Below are 16,783 nucleotides of genomic sequence, written 5' to 3' on the forward strand. Positions count from 1 at the left end.
TGCCCATTTTTCTCATATATGTATAACTTCTTAAAAGCTTTCTCAGTGCTGTTTTTGAAAATAATAACAATGAAGGAATAAAACAATTAGGAGAACAAATGGTTAATTCAAACAATTTATACAATTGCATTTCGAATTATTTATAATGGTACACTAAGTTTGGAACTTCAGATCATATTATAGTTTAATATCGTGTTGCACGGGAAAAATCTTATTATATATTTATTTTAATTATCCTGTTTTATTTAAAAAAATTATATATGTATATATATTCTTAAAAATTAATCAAAGTCTAACATGTACCAGAAAAGTCTAACATGTAAATAGTATTTCATTAATTTAACTCGCATGCAATTTAAAAGGATTATATGACAAAATATAATTTATTTTATTTTTATACATTAAAATATATTTTATGTTGCCGAGTAATATAATATGTGTGTATGATAGAGATAGGATGGGAAGGAAAACAATTTTTTTTAAAGAAATCTTATTCAGGAATATGGCACCCGAATATTTGCCTAAAAGTGATTGAATATAATTTATTGTATTGTATAATTAATCAGTCTAAATATATTACATACAGATATATATGTGCTGAATATTATATGCTAAAATAGTTTATGCACTCGATGTGATCATTTTTTTGATATATTATTAGTCGTTTTCTTTTAAGTAAAGGTAACAAGTATGAATTATGAATGGCGTGCCTATAGTATAAAAGTTTGTTATACAAGAAGTTGGTGTATTCTAAGTGTATTCAAGAAGTTTGTTAGTGTGTTTTTAAAGTCTTAATCTTATTGATAAAATTTTCAAGTTACATAACGTCCACTTTCACTAGAAAAAAATCCATGGAGTTGAGTAATATATTATAAGTGATAATATATAACATATATTTTGTCCTAAAAAATATCTTATTTCATATGTTACTTATTGATTGAAAAAAATATTTAAATTAAAAGTTTAATTATTAAATTTTTTTTTATCAATAACATAAAATGATATACTTTCTAGATAGAATCTCACAACTTTCCCCAATTTAAAGCTTTCCTTTTCCCACCACCCCAACTTCATTTCCCAACTATTTAAAGCTCTCATCACTTATGAATCTTCTACTCCTAACCAACAAAACCCCTCTCAGATCCAAACCAACATGCCAACAACCATGGTGAGTTTACTTTCCCCTCTCTCTCTCTCTCTCGCACCCTTTCTTTTTCCCTTGTCCTTTTTCTTCCATCACAAATATTATATCATATAGTTCCTTAATGCCATAAACTTATGTCAAATTGATTAATCAAATTCTGCAGGAATTAGAAGCAAATCAAGTGACTACATGGGAAGGCTATGTTGACTGGAGGAACAAACCTGCTATCAGAACCCGCCATGGTGGCATGCTTGCAGCTTCCTTTGTTCTGGGTCTGTCCCAATTTTCTCTTCTTACCCAAAAAATATTTATTTTCTACTCATATATACATAAAAGTTTAGTTACTACTGAAACAATAATCATACTATATCATGTTATTTTGTGCATATCTAGCTAGCACTGAATTTGAGGGTATGTTTATTTTTGCAGTGGTGGAGGTATTAGAGAATCTGGCGTTTTTGGCCAATGCAAGTAATCTGGTGCTGTACCTTAGAAAGTACATGCACATGTCTCCTTCAAATTCTGCAAACAGTGTCACAAATTTCATGGGAACAGCTTTTCTCCTTGCTCTTCTTGGTGGTTTCTTATCTGATGCATTATTCACTACTTATCACATATACCTGATAAGTGCAGTTATTGAGTTCCTGGTATGTACCTAGTTTCTCTTCATCATGTGATTATGACTACTTGTCTTCTCTGTGAACGCAGTTATTATTAGCAAAAAAATGTTATTTAAAACTCAAAATTCAACCCAGTCTTAATGACTATGTGACTTATTATCCTCTTAACTTTAATATGTAATATTCAACCCTCTTCAAAATTTAACATAGTTATGGCATACCTTAGACATAAAGTTTTTAATGCAAATCATCTATTATGACTTTTACTTCAATAATATCTTAACATATTTTTAGTGACTATAAGTCTTAATAGATAATGTACTGAATATATAAAAATATTTACACTTTTAATATACACCTCATTTTATCTTGTTAATAGACTAAATTAATTTATCTATATATAAATATATATGATATACTTTTGCACTAAATGTTTTTCTTTCTTAATGTGATGAGAGATAGATAGAGATGGAGATAGTGAGAGAGGGGTTGAATTAATTTAGTATTGGGTATCTTAAAGAACACGTGTCTTGCTATAGGATGATGTTAACTAGAATCAAAGTCAATAGAATTGCAACTTGCAGGGTGGGGTTGAATAAAATGTTGCAACCAATGCTCAACAAAGAATTGAAAAACAAATGTGAATGATATTAAAGAACACTTATCCATACCTTGGATTCCCTTTCTTTTGCTGCATTCCATCTCCCATTTGGACCAATTAAACCTCTTGAATTGCATGAAAAAAATACCCCACTAAGATATAATAAGTCTAATATTTTAAGGGCGAATATTAATTTTTTATTTAGAAAATTGGTAAAAGAAATCTATAGGCATTTAACCATATACATATTCTTTTTATAATCAAACACTTCATTAATAATTAGTAAAGGCGGTTCTCATGCCCATTAGAAGTACATGTGCTTACATAATAGAAGAAAATAAAATATAAGTTATTGGACTCATATATTAATAAAAATGATATTCAATCAAGTCCTTACATTAATCAAATCTAACAATAAGAAATATATATTATATTTTCCATCAAAGATTACTAAATTACAAAGATTCCAAATAGAATATTTAGTTGCTACCTAAATTATATGTCCACCTTTCCGAGCATTTTTCCCTTTGAAAAGTATACCAGACTAAGAGTAAAAGTCATGCATTAATTCCACTTCATTAAGATCAGCTTCAAACAAATGAAAAATCATTGTCCAAATACTTTAGAGAACAACAAGTTAAAATAAATTTAAGGTAGATTCTTCATCTATATAATAAAGTGCAACTTACCATTCAATAGTGTATCTATGATTAACAATGAACCAAATCAACTTGATATTTGCTTGAAACTCGACTATTATTTAACTCAAAAAACTTGGTTATGACCAAACGAATCGAACTTAATTAAGCTGGTCAAATAAAAGGGTCGAATTGAGCCAAATATAGTTCATCTCGTTAGGTTCATGAAATGACTCGATTATATATATGTATATTTATATGTGTATATATCTATATGTTCATATATATTTATATATTCATGTAGAAAATATTTTAATTATAAATATTAAATAATTATTATTTAAGTTGATGAACCGAAAAAATCAAGTAAATGGGTTGAACTAAACAATTCACAAACTCTTGACGAACCAATCCAATTTGAGTTGATGAATCAAATTATTTGCAAACTTCAATCAACCCGAGTTCGAGATGGAAATGGAGCTCATTTCAAACTCGAGTCGAGTTTCAAGCTATGCAAATTCTTATCGAGTTGAGCTCATGTTAGGCTCATTTAAAGCCCTAGGCTTGCATACCCTTAGTCCTAAGATTATCTTTTGTTGGTAATCTTTCTAATAGTAAATGCCACACAAAATCCACCACCTTCCTTGGAACCTTAATCTTTGAAAGATATTTGAAAATATATGGAGCTTCATCCTAGTTATTATTGAACAAGGTTAAGAAAAGCCACTTATAAGCAAAAAGTCAACCCCATAAGAAATCCATCTCTAAGAGTCACGCGTCGTACGATCGAGATGAGTATCACGCAAAATAACTTGTAGCTCATGAAAGACACAATCCTCCCAGATATGACGATTATGCTACCAATTCCAATTCGAACTCCATACATTATTCACTAGAAGATCAACTTGTTGAACAATCATTACTTTAGTAAAAAAAAAACATATAAAAAGATGAATAAGTTGACTTAAAATTGTTTGACTCAGACCAAGCTTCATATTCATATATACCTTTATTTCTTTAAAAAATTTATCCCAATATTGTAATGTTTAATATACTCACCCTTAATTCGACATTTTTGTGGTGGCTGGGGAAGAATAAGAGAGTAGTAAAGATAAAAAAAGTGATGATGATGAATATAATCATATACCACTTATCTTGTGTGGTCAGTATTTAACAACATCTTAATGGGAAGGGCACATAATATGGCTGTTAATGTCCGACAACTTAATCCTTTTTGCTTAGTGGAGTAGTGGAGAGATAAAATCATTCTGGTGGAGGCAGATTTTTTATTTTCTATACAGTATATTTTTTGGCATCATATGAAGAAATAAGAACTCAGTATGATAAATTATATGTATTAATTGTAGAGAATATTTAATTTATTACATATAAGAGAGCCAACATATTCTATATTTATAGTCATGCAACATTGACTTTCCTCTATCTTTTGTCGTTTTGGCTCCTCAAATCTCATCCCCGCTTGTACTTTATAAACCCTAGCTTTTTATAATGAAACAGTTTTCCCCATCTATGTTTTTTGAACTGTCAGTTTTCCCCATCTTATGATATATGCTAATAAATGAAAATGAAAAGTCACTAATATTAAATAGAGACTTATCTAATATATAGCCTCCACTTTAAAATGTAATGTGTACTAAAATACTCTATTTCATATACTAGAAATTTAAAACATATATGCTTTTAAAATAAAATCATAATTTGTTCCTCAAGAAATAAATAATTATATTTAACATTTTAAAAAAATTAATATAGAAAACAATAACTATCTCATACATATGTATTTCAAAATCAACCATTATTGATTTGAGAAATTATTAGATATTTTTTAAAATATTCAAGCATATTTCTTGTTTAAAGTTAATAACAGAAGTTATTTTTTTGCACCAAATATAATTATAGATTTCTAGTCGAAAGTCGATGACTAATCCTTTTTGAGTAGTAGAGATTATGGAAGTGGATTTACCTTTAATAATAAATAAATTATTAGAATTTAACTTTTAAAGTATATTATCGTACTCCAAAAATATGTTATAAAATTTTCATCGACCCTAAAATAAACAAGATGTTCAAATGCATAAAATTATAACGAAATTACATTTCTGAGTTTATTAATTTTTAAACCTCACTCTTTATTAGTTAGGAAATGATAAATGGTTAAGTAAATAATAGTAGTCAGTATCCCGTATATTTTGTGGGTCTTTTTTCTACTTTACTTAGGATTTAAACATGTAAAAAATAGAAAAACAAATCATTTAAAATTGGAAAACTCTTAGAGTGTTTTAAAAAAATAAGGATTAAAAAAATTCAAAACTGAATGAACTATGCATAATTTGATCAAGAAGAGAATTTGAATTTAGCTTTTTAAAATAAATGTAGAAGTTAAGTAAACCTAAAATAACTCCGGTAAGTATGATTTAGTTAATATTAAGTGTTGGTTTATTAAGGGTAGTGGAGTCTCAGCAGCGCTTTTACCTCAACAAATTCCTACAAAAAATGATAGTTTAATTTGCATTAATCTACAATGAAAGACATGATTGCTGAGATTGGAACACTCGTTAACACCATAAGTAGCATTAGTACACCAAGTAATTGATTCATTACTACTCAAGTAATGAATTAGCTTGTGATAAATCCTCGTGGCTTTTTATATAGGATGCATACCTAAATGTTTCATCATACATCTATATAAGGGAGAATTGATATCTCTTAATTTCATATATATGTTACTTAGATACTTTACTTCTTATATAATATGACACACTGTAATATCATACAACATATTATGAAATGTTGAACAATCTGTCTTATTTTGAAAGCATAGTTTAAAGAGAATATGGATACTTAAATGTTGAGCAAACGGTATTGGCAATAAGATTCATGAACCGCGTGTATTGTTGTTGTTTTGATAATCCATTGACCATTATCACCACCCTTGTACTTCTACACAACACACATAACTTACTTAAAACGCTAAAATATCTGTGATGTTCCATAAGTAGCTGTTAATAGGAGTAAGTCTTTATCCGTAAGAAACTGTTTTCGACACAAGTTATGGATACTAGCCACAATTTTGCCAGCAATGTTTTTCTTTTATTTTCTTTACAAAATCATTGTTCACATGCACGAATTTATTCTTTGTAAAAAAAAGTAGCGTAAAGTAGGTTTTTCAGACAAATAGTTTCCATTCATTAGCAGTAAAGAAATTGCTTAAATATTGACTGATTAGCTGACTTTGTAAATGACTTAGAATATATGTATTAATTGAGGTGATTCCCATTATATTTGTAAATGACTTTGATTTTTTATAGGAAAATATTTAGTATGTTAGTATTTTATGGTGTGTAGAATTTGAATTATCAACCTCTTTATTACTTTACTCTCTAATCCATCTATCCTTTTCATAAGTTAGGATCCTCTCCATTAATGGAGAGTCAAGTGTATCAAAAAACAAAGAAAAATATAATTTCCAATAATATATTTATCATTCTAATTATAATGAAATGACATTTTTACCATTAAAAACAAAGTAAAATAATACATTTGATTATCTATTAATAGAGAATATCTCTAATATATCAAATTAAGTTATACCAGTTACACAAAATCTTAAACTTTAGATGAAAATAGTATAATAAACCTTATTCAAACCGATATAAAAACTTATTTAGTTCAAGACATTATTAAGAGTCAAATTACACAAAAGATTAATTCAACTGAAGCACTTGACACATTCTTATTAATGTTTGTTATATAGCACAAATATAACATGACTTGGAACTTTGGACTTTTTTGTATGCAGGGTTTGATTATACTAACTATACAAGCTCACATGGCTTCACTAAAGCCACTAGAATGTGACAAATTCACGACATGTGAGGAAGTTAATGGTGGAAAAGCAGCAATATTATTTGTTGGCTTATATCTTGTGGCACTTGGAGTTGGAGGAATTAAGGGATCATTGGCAGCACATGGTGGAGAACAATTTGATGAGACTACCCCAAATGGAAGGAAACAAAGATCAACCTTCTTCAACTACTTTGTTTTCTGCTTATCATGTGGTGCTCTTATTGCTGTTACTTTTGTGGTATGGATTGAAGATAACAAAGGATGGGAATGGGGTTTTGCAATATCTACTATTAGTATATTTGTATCTATACCTGTGTTCCTTGCAGGCTCTACTACTTACAGGAACAAGGTCCCTTCAGGAAGTCCTCTTGCAACCATTTTAAAGGTAACTTATAGGACATTGCCTAGATTCTTTTTTTTTGTAATATTAAGGGTATCCTTTTACTTTATGGGTAAGACCCTTTCGGGGTATGTGACTATCTCTCAATAAGTGTCGCTCCCAGAAATCGAACCCTTGACATTTTAGTCATCCGAGATTTGATGGAATCTTACACTATTAGACTAGCGCTTTGTTGTTCTTTGTATAATTTTTTTTTGTTTAGTTATAAGAAATTTATTTTTCAAACCACACATCAATTTTTTACACCACAATTTTTTACACCAGATTAACAATTATTGGATTAGCTACACAGCAAATATTTTAAATAACAATTTGTACATTGTTAATTGATGTACAAATAATGTTCAGAAATCATTGTGTAACTAACATTTTCATTCTTCCACAATTATTTTATCCCTCTTTGACTTATTCACTAAGGTATGGTTTTCCACATTGAGCAGGTTCTTGTGGCTGCTTCACTGAATAGTTGTATTGGCAGAAATTCTAGTAGTGCTGTTGTGAACCCTTCTAATCTACACTTATGTGTGAAAGAATTAGAGAAAGAAACTAAAAAGGAAAGAACATCAACTGAAACATCAACATACACCCTCAAATTTCTCAATAATGCTGTTGCAAATGATCCAATCCATTCATCACTAGAATGTACTGTAGAACAAGTAGAAGATGTGAAGGTAGTATTGAAAGTACTACCTATATTTGCTTGCACCATCATGCTAAACTGTTGCCTAGCTCAATTGTCCACATTCTCAGTTGAACAAGCAGCTACTATGAACACCAAGCTTGGTTCCCTTAAGGTGCCACCAGCTTCCTTACCAGTTTTTCCAGTGGTTTTTATCATGATCCTAGCACCAATTTATGATCACCTTATCATACCCTATGCTCGGAAAGCAACCAAATCGGAGATGGGAATCACTCATCTCCAAAGGATAGGAATTGGATTAGTCCTCTCTATAGTTGCCATGGCGGTGGCCGCAATCGTTGAAGTAAAAAGGAAAAGGGTGGCTACTGACTCATCAGGACTACTTGATGATGCAACAAAACCACTACCTATCACATTCTTTTGGATTGCATTTCAGTACTTATTCCTTGGATCAGCTGATCTTTTCACCTTGGCAGGGTTGTTGGAATTTTTCTTTTCGGAAGCACCAATTAGGATGAGATCTTTGGCCACATCTCTTTCATGGGCATCTTTAGCTATGGGGTACTACCTAAGTTCAGTGATTGTATCAATAGTGAACACTGCCACTAGTAGCTCCAACCATAGACCCTGGCTATCTGGTGCCAACATTAACCACTATCACCTAGAAAGGTTTTATTGGCTCATGTGTGTACTTAGTGGGTTGAACTTCCTACATTACTTGTTTTGGGCTATTAAGTACAAATATAGAGGGACTTGTACTAATCACTGAAGCAAAGAGGAATCTTTTTCAAATGGTCTTAAAAGAGCACTTTGAGTTTATGAGGTCTTTGATCAAAATCATGTCCAGCCATTTTTATAGGAAGCTGCAATTATGTAGTGAATGTAGATCAACATTTCCCCTCAGTAATAGAATGGATATACCAGTTATGTTATTTGTACAACATATTTAGACAAAAGTTGGACAACAACTCATGTTTATATATATTACATTTCTGAACACTACTTTGACATATGTCTCAAGAATACTTACATAAATCAAATTTTGTCCAAATATTGTTTGACAAGGTTGTGAATCGTGTGTAATGAATCTAACTCTTATATGTATTAAAATAAGAGCAAATGGCTTATATAACATCTTTTGATGTTGTAATTTGGAGGATTGATTAATCTGTTTGTCATGCTCAGTTGGCATATAAGCCAATCTTTGGCAATGGATATGCAAACACAATTTCAAATAAAGAGAACAATGAAGCATGACATAAATCAAAATAAGAAAACCAAAGCTGTAATCATAACATAATTGATTTTCATTATTATTTCTGGAAAGTTAAACCCGCATCTCCATATTCACAATCAGAATGAGTTTGACTCAAAGTTAAGGTTATTGTTACTTAATGACCATGAGTACATACGAGTAAAATTGCATACATCTATCATCACCAGACTCAGACTCCACTAAGTAGAAACCTCATGCACCAGATGATACTTTTATAATAATCAGCCATATTGTTAAACCTCCATCATTATCTATATCCTTCATCTCCACCATCCTTGCTTCCAGCAAGAAATATGTTCCAACAACTTCTCCTTTTATTCAGGCTTTCTTTTTCCTTCTTGTTTCTGTTGGCCCTTGTTAACTAAAGCCCAATCCTTTCCCTTTTCTGTTTTGTTAATTATAGGCTTTCCCTTTTAGTTAGTCCAGTTAGGTATTTCAATTATTTTTCTCTCTATAAATAGTTTGTTTTTCCTTCTTTGTAATCATCTTCCTAATAATAAAGATTCAAGAGGTTATTCAGTAAATACCTCATCTTCTCCTCTTCTCCTATTCTGGATCACAATCCTATTAATGGCACATTATAAACATTGAAATTGGTGGTTGGTTATGTTTTCTTTCTGCCTTGAGTAAGGCTATTTATATTGCCTCAATTGATCAATAACATATGAATCTTCCATCTTTATACTATTGCCTCAATTTTTAGTTCCAACAATTGGTATCAGAGCTCCGTAAGGGGCCTAATATAAAGTGATAATAGTGTGTGTGATAGAGTGTATGTAAAGAAGTGTGAGCTAAACACAGAAAGATGTAAGATGTCAATCTTAGATAAGTTTGTGCAACCATCCATTCCGAGATTCGATGGCCATTATGATTATTGGTTAATGATGATAGAGAATTTCCTCTGGAGCAAGGAGATGTGGAGCCTGGTGGATGAAGGGATCCCTGCTATGGCAATTGGGACAACACCAACAAGTGAAATGCAGAGGAGGGTCGTGGAGGAGGTCAAACTCAAAGATCTGAACGTCAAGAACTTCTTATTCCATGCAATTGATAGAGAAATCCTAGAAGCAATTTTTGACAAAGGGACGTCGAAGGCGATTTGGAATTTAATGAAACAAAAGTATCAAGGGTCCACGAAGGTGAAAAGGGCACAACTCCAAACCTTGAGAAGAGAGTTTGAGCTGCTGGCCATGAAAGAAGGAGAGAAGGTAGACAACTTTTTGGGACAAACCTTGACTTTAGTGAAAAATATGAAGTCAAATGGTGAGACAATGGAGCAGAGTACAGTGGTTAGTAAAATACTTAGGTCATTGACGGCTAAGTTAAATTATGTTGTTTACTCAATAGAAGAGTCAAATGATCTAAGCACTTTGAGCATTGATGAGTTGCATGGTAGTCTGTTGGTTCATGAACAAAGAATGCAAGGATACCATGAGGAAGAACATGTGTTGAAAGTGGCTCAAGAAGACAGATCAAACAGAGGAAGGGGTCGAGGAGTGTTTAGAGGAGGACATGGCAGAGGTAGAGGAAGACAACCTCTAAACAAAGCAATTATTGAGTGTTTCAAATATCATAGGTTGGGGCACTTCCAATATGAGTGTCCTAGCTGGGAAAAGAAGGCAAATTACGTTGAGTTGGATGAAGAAGAAGAGATTTTGCTGATATCTTATGAAGAAACTCAACAAACAAAGAAAGAATAGATATGGTATCTTGACTCGGGCTGTAGTAATCATATGACAGGGAACAAAGAATGGTTTCTGAATTTGGAAGAAGACATCAGCAGGACAGTAAAACTTAGGAATGATATGAAAATGGTAGTGGTAGCAAAAGAAAGCATGATGATACAATTAAAAGGCATAACTCAGGTAATATATGATGTCTAATATATTCCTGAGCTTAAGAACATCTTATTAAGCATAGGACAACTTCAAGAGAATGGGTTAGTCATCTTAATTCAGGATGAGACTTGCAAAGTATTTCATCCTATGAGGGGGCTGATTATGCAAACTAACATGAGTGGGAACAAAATGTTTCATGTATCAGCCTCCATGCAACCAAAAAATTCCTTGTGTTTGCAAGCTGAAGCTGAATCAGATAAAGAGGCTCACATGTGGCATTGTCGCTTTGGGCACTTGAATCAAAAGGGACTAAGAATACTTACCTACAAGAAAATGGTGATTGGCTTACCCCCTCTAAAAACCCCGAAGGAAATATGCACCACATGCTTAACTGGCAAGCAACATAGAAATCCTATAGTAAGGAAGAGTTTATGGAGAGCATCAAAGCAACTTCAGCTAGTGCACTCAGATATATATGGTCCCATCAAGCCATCTTCAAACAGTGACAAGAGTTACATCTTAAGTTTTATCGATGATTTTTCTCGTAAAACTTGGGTCTATTTTTTACATGAGAAGTCAGAAGCATTTGTAACATTCATAAAATATAAGGCTTGTGTTGAAAAGGAGATAGGTGTATACATAACTTGTTTGAGGACATATCAGGGTGGCGAGTTCACCTCAATAAGTTTGGATAATTTTGCCAATCACATGGCATTATACTTCTCATTAAAATGGAGTTGCCGAAAGGAAACACAAGACAATTATAAATGTTGTTTGTTCTATGTTAACCGAAAAGCAAGTTCCTAAAGCTTTCTGGCCCGAGGCTGTGAGATGGTGTGTACACATTCCAAATCGATGTCCAACAGTAGCAATTGAAAACAAAACAACAGCAAAGGCATGGAGTGGTGAGAAACAAGTAGTAGAGTATTTTCGAATTTTTGGATGTGTAGCACATATTCATATTCCAGACCAAAGGAGGAGTAAGTTGGATGATAAGAGTAGAAAATGTGTTTTTCTAGGGGTCAATGATAAGTCCCCCTTGTTAACTAAAGCCCAATCCTTTCCCTTTTCTGTTTTGTTAATTATAGGCTTTCCCTTTTAGTTAGTCCAGTTAGGTATTTCAATTATTTTTCTCTCTATAAATAGTTTGTTTTTCCTTCTTTGTAATCATCTTCCTAATAATAAAGATTCAAGAGGTTATTCAGTAAATACCTCATCTTCTCCTCTTCTCCTATTCTGGATCACAATCCTATTAATGGCACATTATAAACATTGAAATTGGTGGTTGGTTATGTTTTCTTTCTGCCTTGAGTAAGGCTATTTATATTGCCTCAATTGATCAATAACATATGAATCTTCCATCTTTATACTATTGCCTCAATTTTTAGTTCCAACAATTGGTATCAGAGCTCCGTAAGGGGCCTAATATAAAGTGATAATAGTGTGTGTGATAGAGTGTATGTAAAGAAGTGTGAGCTAAACACAGAAAGATGTAAGATGTCAATCTTAGATAAGTTTGTGCAACCATCCATTCCGAGATTCGATGGCCATTATGATTATTGGTTAATGATGATAGAGAATTTCCTCTGGAGCAAGGAGATGTGGAGCCTGGTGGATGAAGGGATCCCTGCTATGGCAATTGGGACAACACCAACAAGTGAAATGCAGAGGAGGGTCGTGGAGGAGGTCAAACTCAAAGATCTGAACGTCAAGAACTTCTTATTCCATGCAATTGATAGAGAAATCCTAGAAGCAATTTTTGACAAAGGGACGTCGAAGGCGATTTGGAATTTAATGAAACAAAAGTATCAAGGGTCCACGAAGGTGAAAAGGGCACAACTCCAAACCTTGAGAAGAGAGTTTGAGCTGCTGGCCATGAAAGAAGGAGAGAAGGTAGACAACTTTTTGGGACAAACCTTGACTTTAGTGAAAAATATGAAGTCAAATGGTGAGACAATGGAGCAGAGTACAGTGGTTAGTAAAATACTTAGGTCATTGACGGCTAAGTTAAATTATGTTGTTTACTCAATAGAAGAGTCAAATGATCTAAGCACTTTGAGCATTGATGAGTTGCATGGTAGTCTGTTGGTTCATGAACAAAGAATGCAAGGATACCATGAGGAAGAACATGTGTTGAAAGTGGCTCAAGAAGACAGATCAAACAGAGGAAGGGGTCGAGGAGTGTTTAGAGGAGGACATGGCAGAGGTAGAGGAAGACAACCTCTAAACAAAGCAATTATTGAGTGTTTCAAATATCATAGGTTGGGGCACTTCCAATATGAGTGTCCTAGCTGGGAAAAGAAGGCAAATTACGTTGAGTTGGATGAAGAAGAAGAGATTTTGCTGATATCTTATGAAGAAACTCAACAAACAAAGAAAGAATAGATATGGTATCTTGACTCGGGCTGTAGTAATCATATGACAGGGAACAAAGAATGGTTTCTGAATTTGGAAGAAGACATCAGCAGGACAGTAAAACTTAGGAATGATATGAAAATGGTAGTGGTAGCAAAAGAAAGCATGATGATACAATTAAAAGGCATAACTCAGGTAATATATGATGTCTAATATATTCCTGAGCTTAAGAACATCTTATTAAGCATAGGACAACTTCAAGAGAATGGGTTAGTCATCTTAATTCAGGATGAGACTTGCAAAGTATTTCATCCTATGAGGGGGCTGATTATGCAAACTAACATGAGTGGGAACAAAATGTTTCATGTATCAGCCTCCATGCAACCAAAAAATTCCTTGTGTTTGCAAGCTGAAGCTGAATCAGATAAATAGGCTCACATGTGGCATTGTCGCTTTGGGCACTTGAATCAAAAGGGACTAAGAATACTTACCTACAAGAAAATGGTGATTGGCTTACCCCCTCTAAAAACCCCGAAGGAAATATGCACCACATGCTTAACTGGCAAGCAACATAGAAATCCTATAGTAAGGAAGAGTTTATGGAGAGCATCAAAGCAACTTCAGCTAGTGCACTCAGATATATATGGTCCCATCAAGCCATCTTCAAACAGTGACAAGAGTTACATCTTAAGTTTTATCGATGATTTTTCTCGTAAAACTTGGGTCTATTTTTTACATGAGAAGTCAGAAGCATTTGTAACATTCATAAAATATAAGGCTTGTGTTGAAAAGGAGATAGGTGTATACATAACTTGTTTGAGGACATATCAGGGTGGCGAGTTCACCTCAATAAGTTTGGATAATTTTGCCAATCACATGGCATTATACTTCTCATTAAAATGGAGTTGCCGAAAGGAAACACAAGACAATTATAAATGTTGTTTGTTCTATGTTAACCGAAAAGCAAGTTCCTAAAGCTTTCTGGCCCGAGGCTGTGAGATGGTGTGTACACATTCCAAATCGATGTCCAACAGTAGCAATTGAAAACAAAACAACAGCAAAGGCATGGAGTGGTGAGAAACAAGTAGTAGAGTATTTTCGAATTTTTGGATGTGTAGCACATATTCATATTCCAGACCAAAGGAGGAGTAAGTTGGATGATAAGAGTAGAAAATGTGTTTTTCTAGGGGTCAATGATAAGTCCAAGGCTTGGAGGGTATATGATCCAGTTTCAAAGCAGATATTTGTCAGTAAAGATGTTACTTTTGAAGAAGAAAAATATTGGGACTGGGGCAGAACAGAAGAAGAAGTCAAGCAAGATTTATTAGAATGGGAAGATAATGATGAAAATGATGGAGATGATGACCTAGATAGAAGAAAATTGTGAAACAAGTTCCAAAAATTTGAATAGCAGTCTGATAGAGGCACCTTCACCTTCAAATGAGCCAAATACATATGGAGAATTGGCTGAAAGGAGGGGTGAACAAGAAAAAAGACCACCAGGCTGGATGATAGACTGTGAAACAGGAGAAAGATTATATGAAGAAGAAAATCTAAATGTAATGATGATGATGACTGAGGAAGATCCAATTTTGTTTGAAGAAGCAATGAAGAGCGGAAATTGGAGAGAAGCAATGTTAACAGAAATTGAAGCCATAACGAGGAATCAAACTTGGGAACTTACTGTACTTCCTAGAGGAGTCAAACCTATTGGAGTTAAATGGGTATTCAAAACTAAGCTTAATGAAGATGGGGATGTAGAGAAGATCAAAGCAAAGTTGGTGGCCAAAAGGGTATGCACAACGCCATGGAATAGATTACACTGAAGTATTTTCTCCTGTGGCAAGACTTGATACCATCTGTGTGATACTCACAATTGTTGCATGATTCAGTTAGGAAGTTTTTCAACTTGATGTGAAGAGTGCTTTTCTTCACGGGGAGCTCAAGGAGGAAGTGCCCGTCCAACAACTTGAGGGATTCATAAAGAAAGGAGAAGAAGAGAAAGTCTATAGGCTGAGAAAGGCATTATATGGCCCTAAACAGGCGCATCGAGCTTGGTACAATAGAATTGAAGCTTACTTTGTACGCGAAGGTTTTGAGAAGTGTCTCAGTGAACACACACTGTTCACAAAGTCGCAAGGAGGTAAGATATTAATAGTAAGTCTGTATGTTGATGATTTGATCTTTACTTGAAATGATAGAGTCATGAGTGATGATTTTAAAAATTCAATGATGCTGAAATTTGATATGACTGACTTGGGAAGGATGAGAAATTTTCTCGGAATAGAATTTAAGCAAATATCAGATGGAATTTTCATCTATCAAAGAAGGTATGCACGAGAAGTATTAGCAAGGTTTGATATGGGAGGTTGTAATGTAGTAAAGAATTCAGTAGTCTCAGCTACAAGGCTGCCCAAGGATGTAGGTGGAGCTAGAGTTGACGAAACTCAATTTAAGCATGTAGTTGGAAGTATTATGTATTTAATTGTCACTAGGCCTGACTTGATGTATAGTGTTAGTCTAATATGTAGGTTTATGTCCAGTCCCACCATGTCATATTGGCTTGCTGCAAAAAGAATTTTGAGGTACTTGAAAGGTACAACTAATCTTGAGATTCTTTATAAGAAGGGAGAAAATAACTTGAGACTCACAACCTTTACAACGACTATACTGGCAACTTAGACGATCAGAAAAGTATTTATGGATTTGTGTTTATGATGGGGTCTTCTGCTGTTTCTTGGTTCTCAAAGAAACAATTAGTGCTTGCTCTTTCAACTATGGAAGTAGAGTATATAGCAGCATCAAATTGTGCTTGTCAGTGCGTCTGGCTCAGAAGGGTGTTGAAGAAACTTGGAGTTGAAGAAAGGACAAGAACTACAATTATGTGTGATAACAACTCCGGTATACGGTTATCAAAAAATTCAGTATTTCATCATAAAAGCAAACATATTGATGTAATGTTTTATTTCTTAAGAGACTTGGTGAATGATAGAGTTGTTGAGTTGAACTACAGCAACTCTCAGGATCAAATTGCAGATATCATGACAAAACCAATAAAGTTGGAGAAGTTTGAAAAACTTTGTGGCATGCTTGGGATGGTTGAAGTTGATAAAGAGAATTAGGAAGAGTCTCTCGCCGAGCGAGAGGTTGTTGCTCAAGCGAGACTAAAACGCAGATGCATTAGTTTAACGAAGGGATTGTTAGGAATATTTTTATTTAATTTAGTTTGGTTGTTTTGATTTAGGTTTTATGGATAATAAAACCAGTTTTAATGGCACATTATAAGCATTGAAATTGGTGGTTAGTTATATTTTCTTTATGGCTTGAGTAAGGCTCTCTATATTGCCTCAATTGATGAATAAAATATGAATCTTCATTCTTTATACTATTGCCTCAATTCTTAG

At 33.3% G+C, this 16,783-nt stretch overlaps 3 protein-coding genes across 5 annotated transcripts; all 3 read left to right on the plus strand.

The window, feature by feature from the left end:
• On the plus strand, window positions 1,060-8,842 carry LOC109361365 (protein NRT1/ PTR FAMILY 4.6). Of its 3 annotated transcripts, XM_019606846.1 has the most exons (6): window positions 1,060-1,168; window positions 1,308-1,416; window positions 1,574-1,791; window positions 6,824-7,255; window positions 7,711-8,678; window positions 8,712-8,842. In XM_019606846.1, coding segments are annotated over exons 1-6 (1,743 nt in total). In that variant the 5' UTR covers window positions 1,060-1,153; the 3' UTR covers window positions 8,713-8,842. The 3 variants fall into 3 exon arrangements, with proteins under 3 accessions (XP_019462391.1, XP_019462389.1, XP_019462392.1); XM_019606844.1 differs by having other exon boundaries at window positions 7,711-8,842; XM_019606847.1 differs by having other exon boundaries at window positions 1,064-1,155; window positions 1,307-1,416; window positions 7,711-8,842.
• Window positions 9,999-10,886, plus strand: LOC109359696. Its single transcript, XM_019604392.1, has one exon. The coding sequence runs from the start codon at window positions 9,999-10,001 to the stop codon at window positions 10,884-10,886; it is 888 nt and encodes a 295-aa protein (XP_019459937.1).
• On the plus strand, window positions 12,522-13,409 carry LOC109359697. The gene has a single exon (XM_019604393.1). It carries the CDS (start codon window positions 12,522-12,524, stop codon window positions 13,407-13,409), a length of 888 nt encoding a protein of 295 aa, XP_019459938.1.

This window comes from Lupinus angustifolius, chromosome LG11 (genome assembly GCF_001865875.1).
Source record: "Lupinus angustifolius cultivar Tanjil chromosome LG11, LupAngTanjil_v1.0, whole genome shotgun sequence".
Taxonomy (NCBI): Eukaryota; Viridiplantae; Streptophyta; class Magnoliopsida; order Fabales; family Fabaceae; genus Lupinus; species Lupinus angustifolius.

Excerpts from the sequence above, each read along its gene's own strand:
- LOC109361365 (XM_019606844.1), top strand. Across the intron at positions 1,417-1,573 it reads TGCAGCTTCCTTTGTTCTGG|TGGTGGAGGTATTAGAGAAT; the intron begins GTCTGTCCCAAT and ends TTATTTTTGCAG. Across the intron at positions 7,256-7,710 it reads CTCTTGCAACCATTTTAAAG|GTTCTTGTGGCTGCTTCACT; the intron begins GTAACTTATAGG and ends CACATTGAGCAG.
- LOC109359696 (XM_019604392.1), top strand. The coding sequence starts at position 9,999 with ATGTCAATCTTAGATAAGTTTGTGCAACCATCCATTCCGAGATTCGAT.
- LOC109359697 (XM_019604393.1), top strand. The coding sequence starts at position 12,522 with ATGTCAATCTTAGATAAGTTTGTGCAACCATCCATTCCGAGATTCGAT.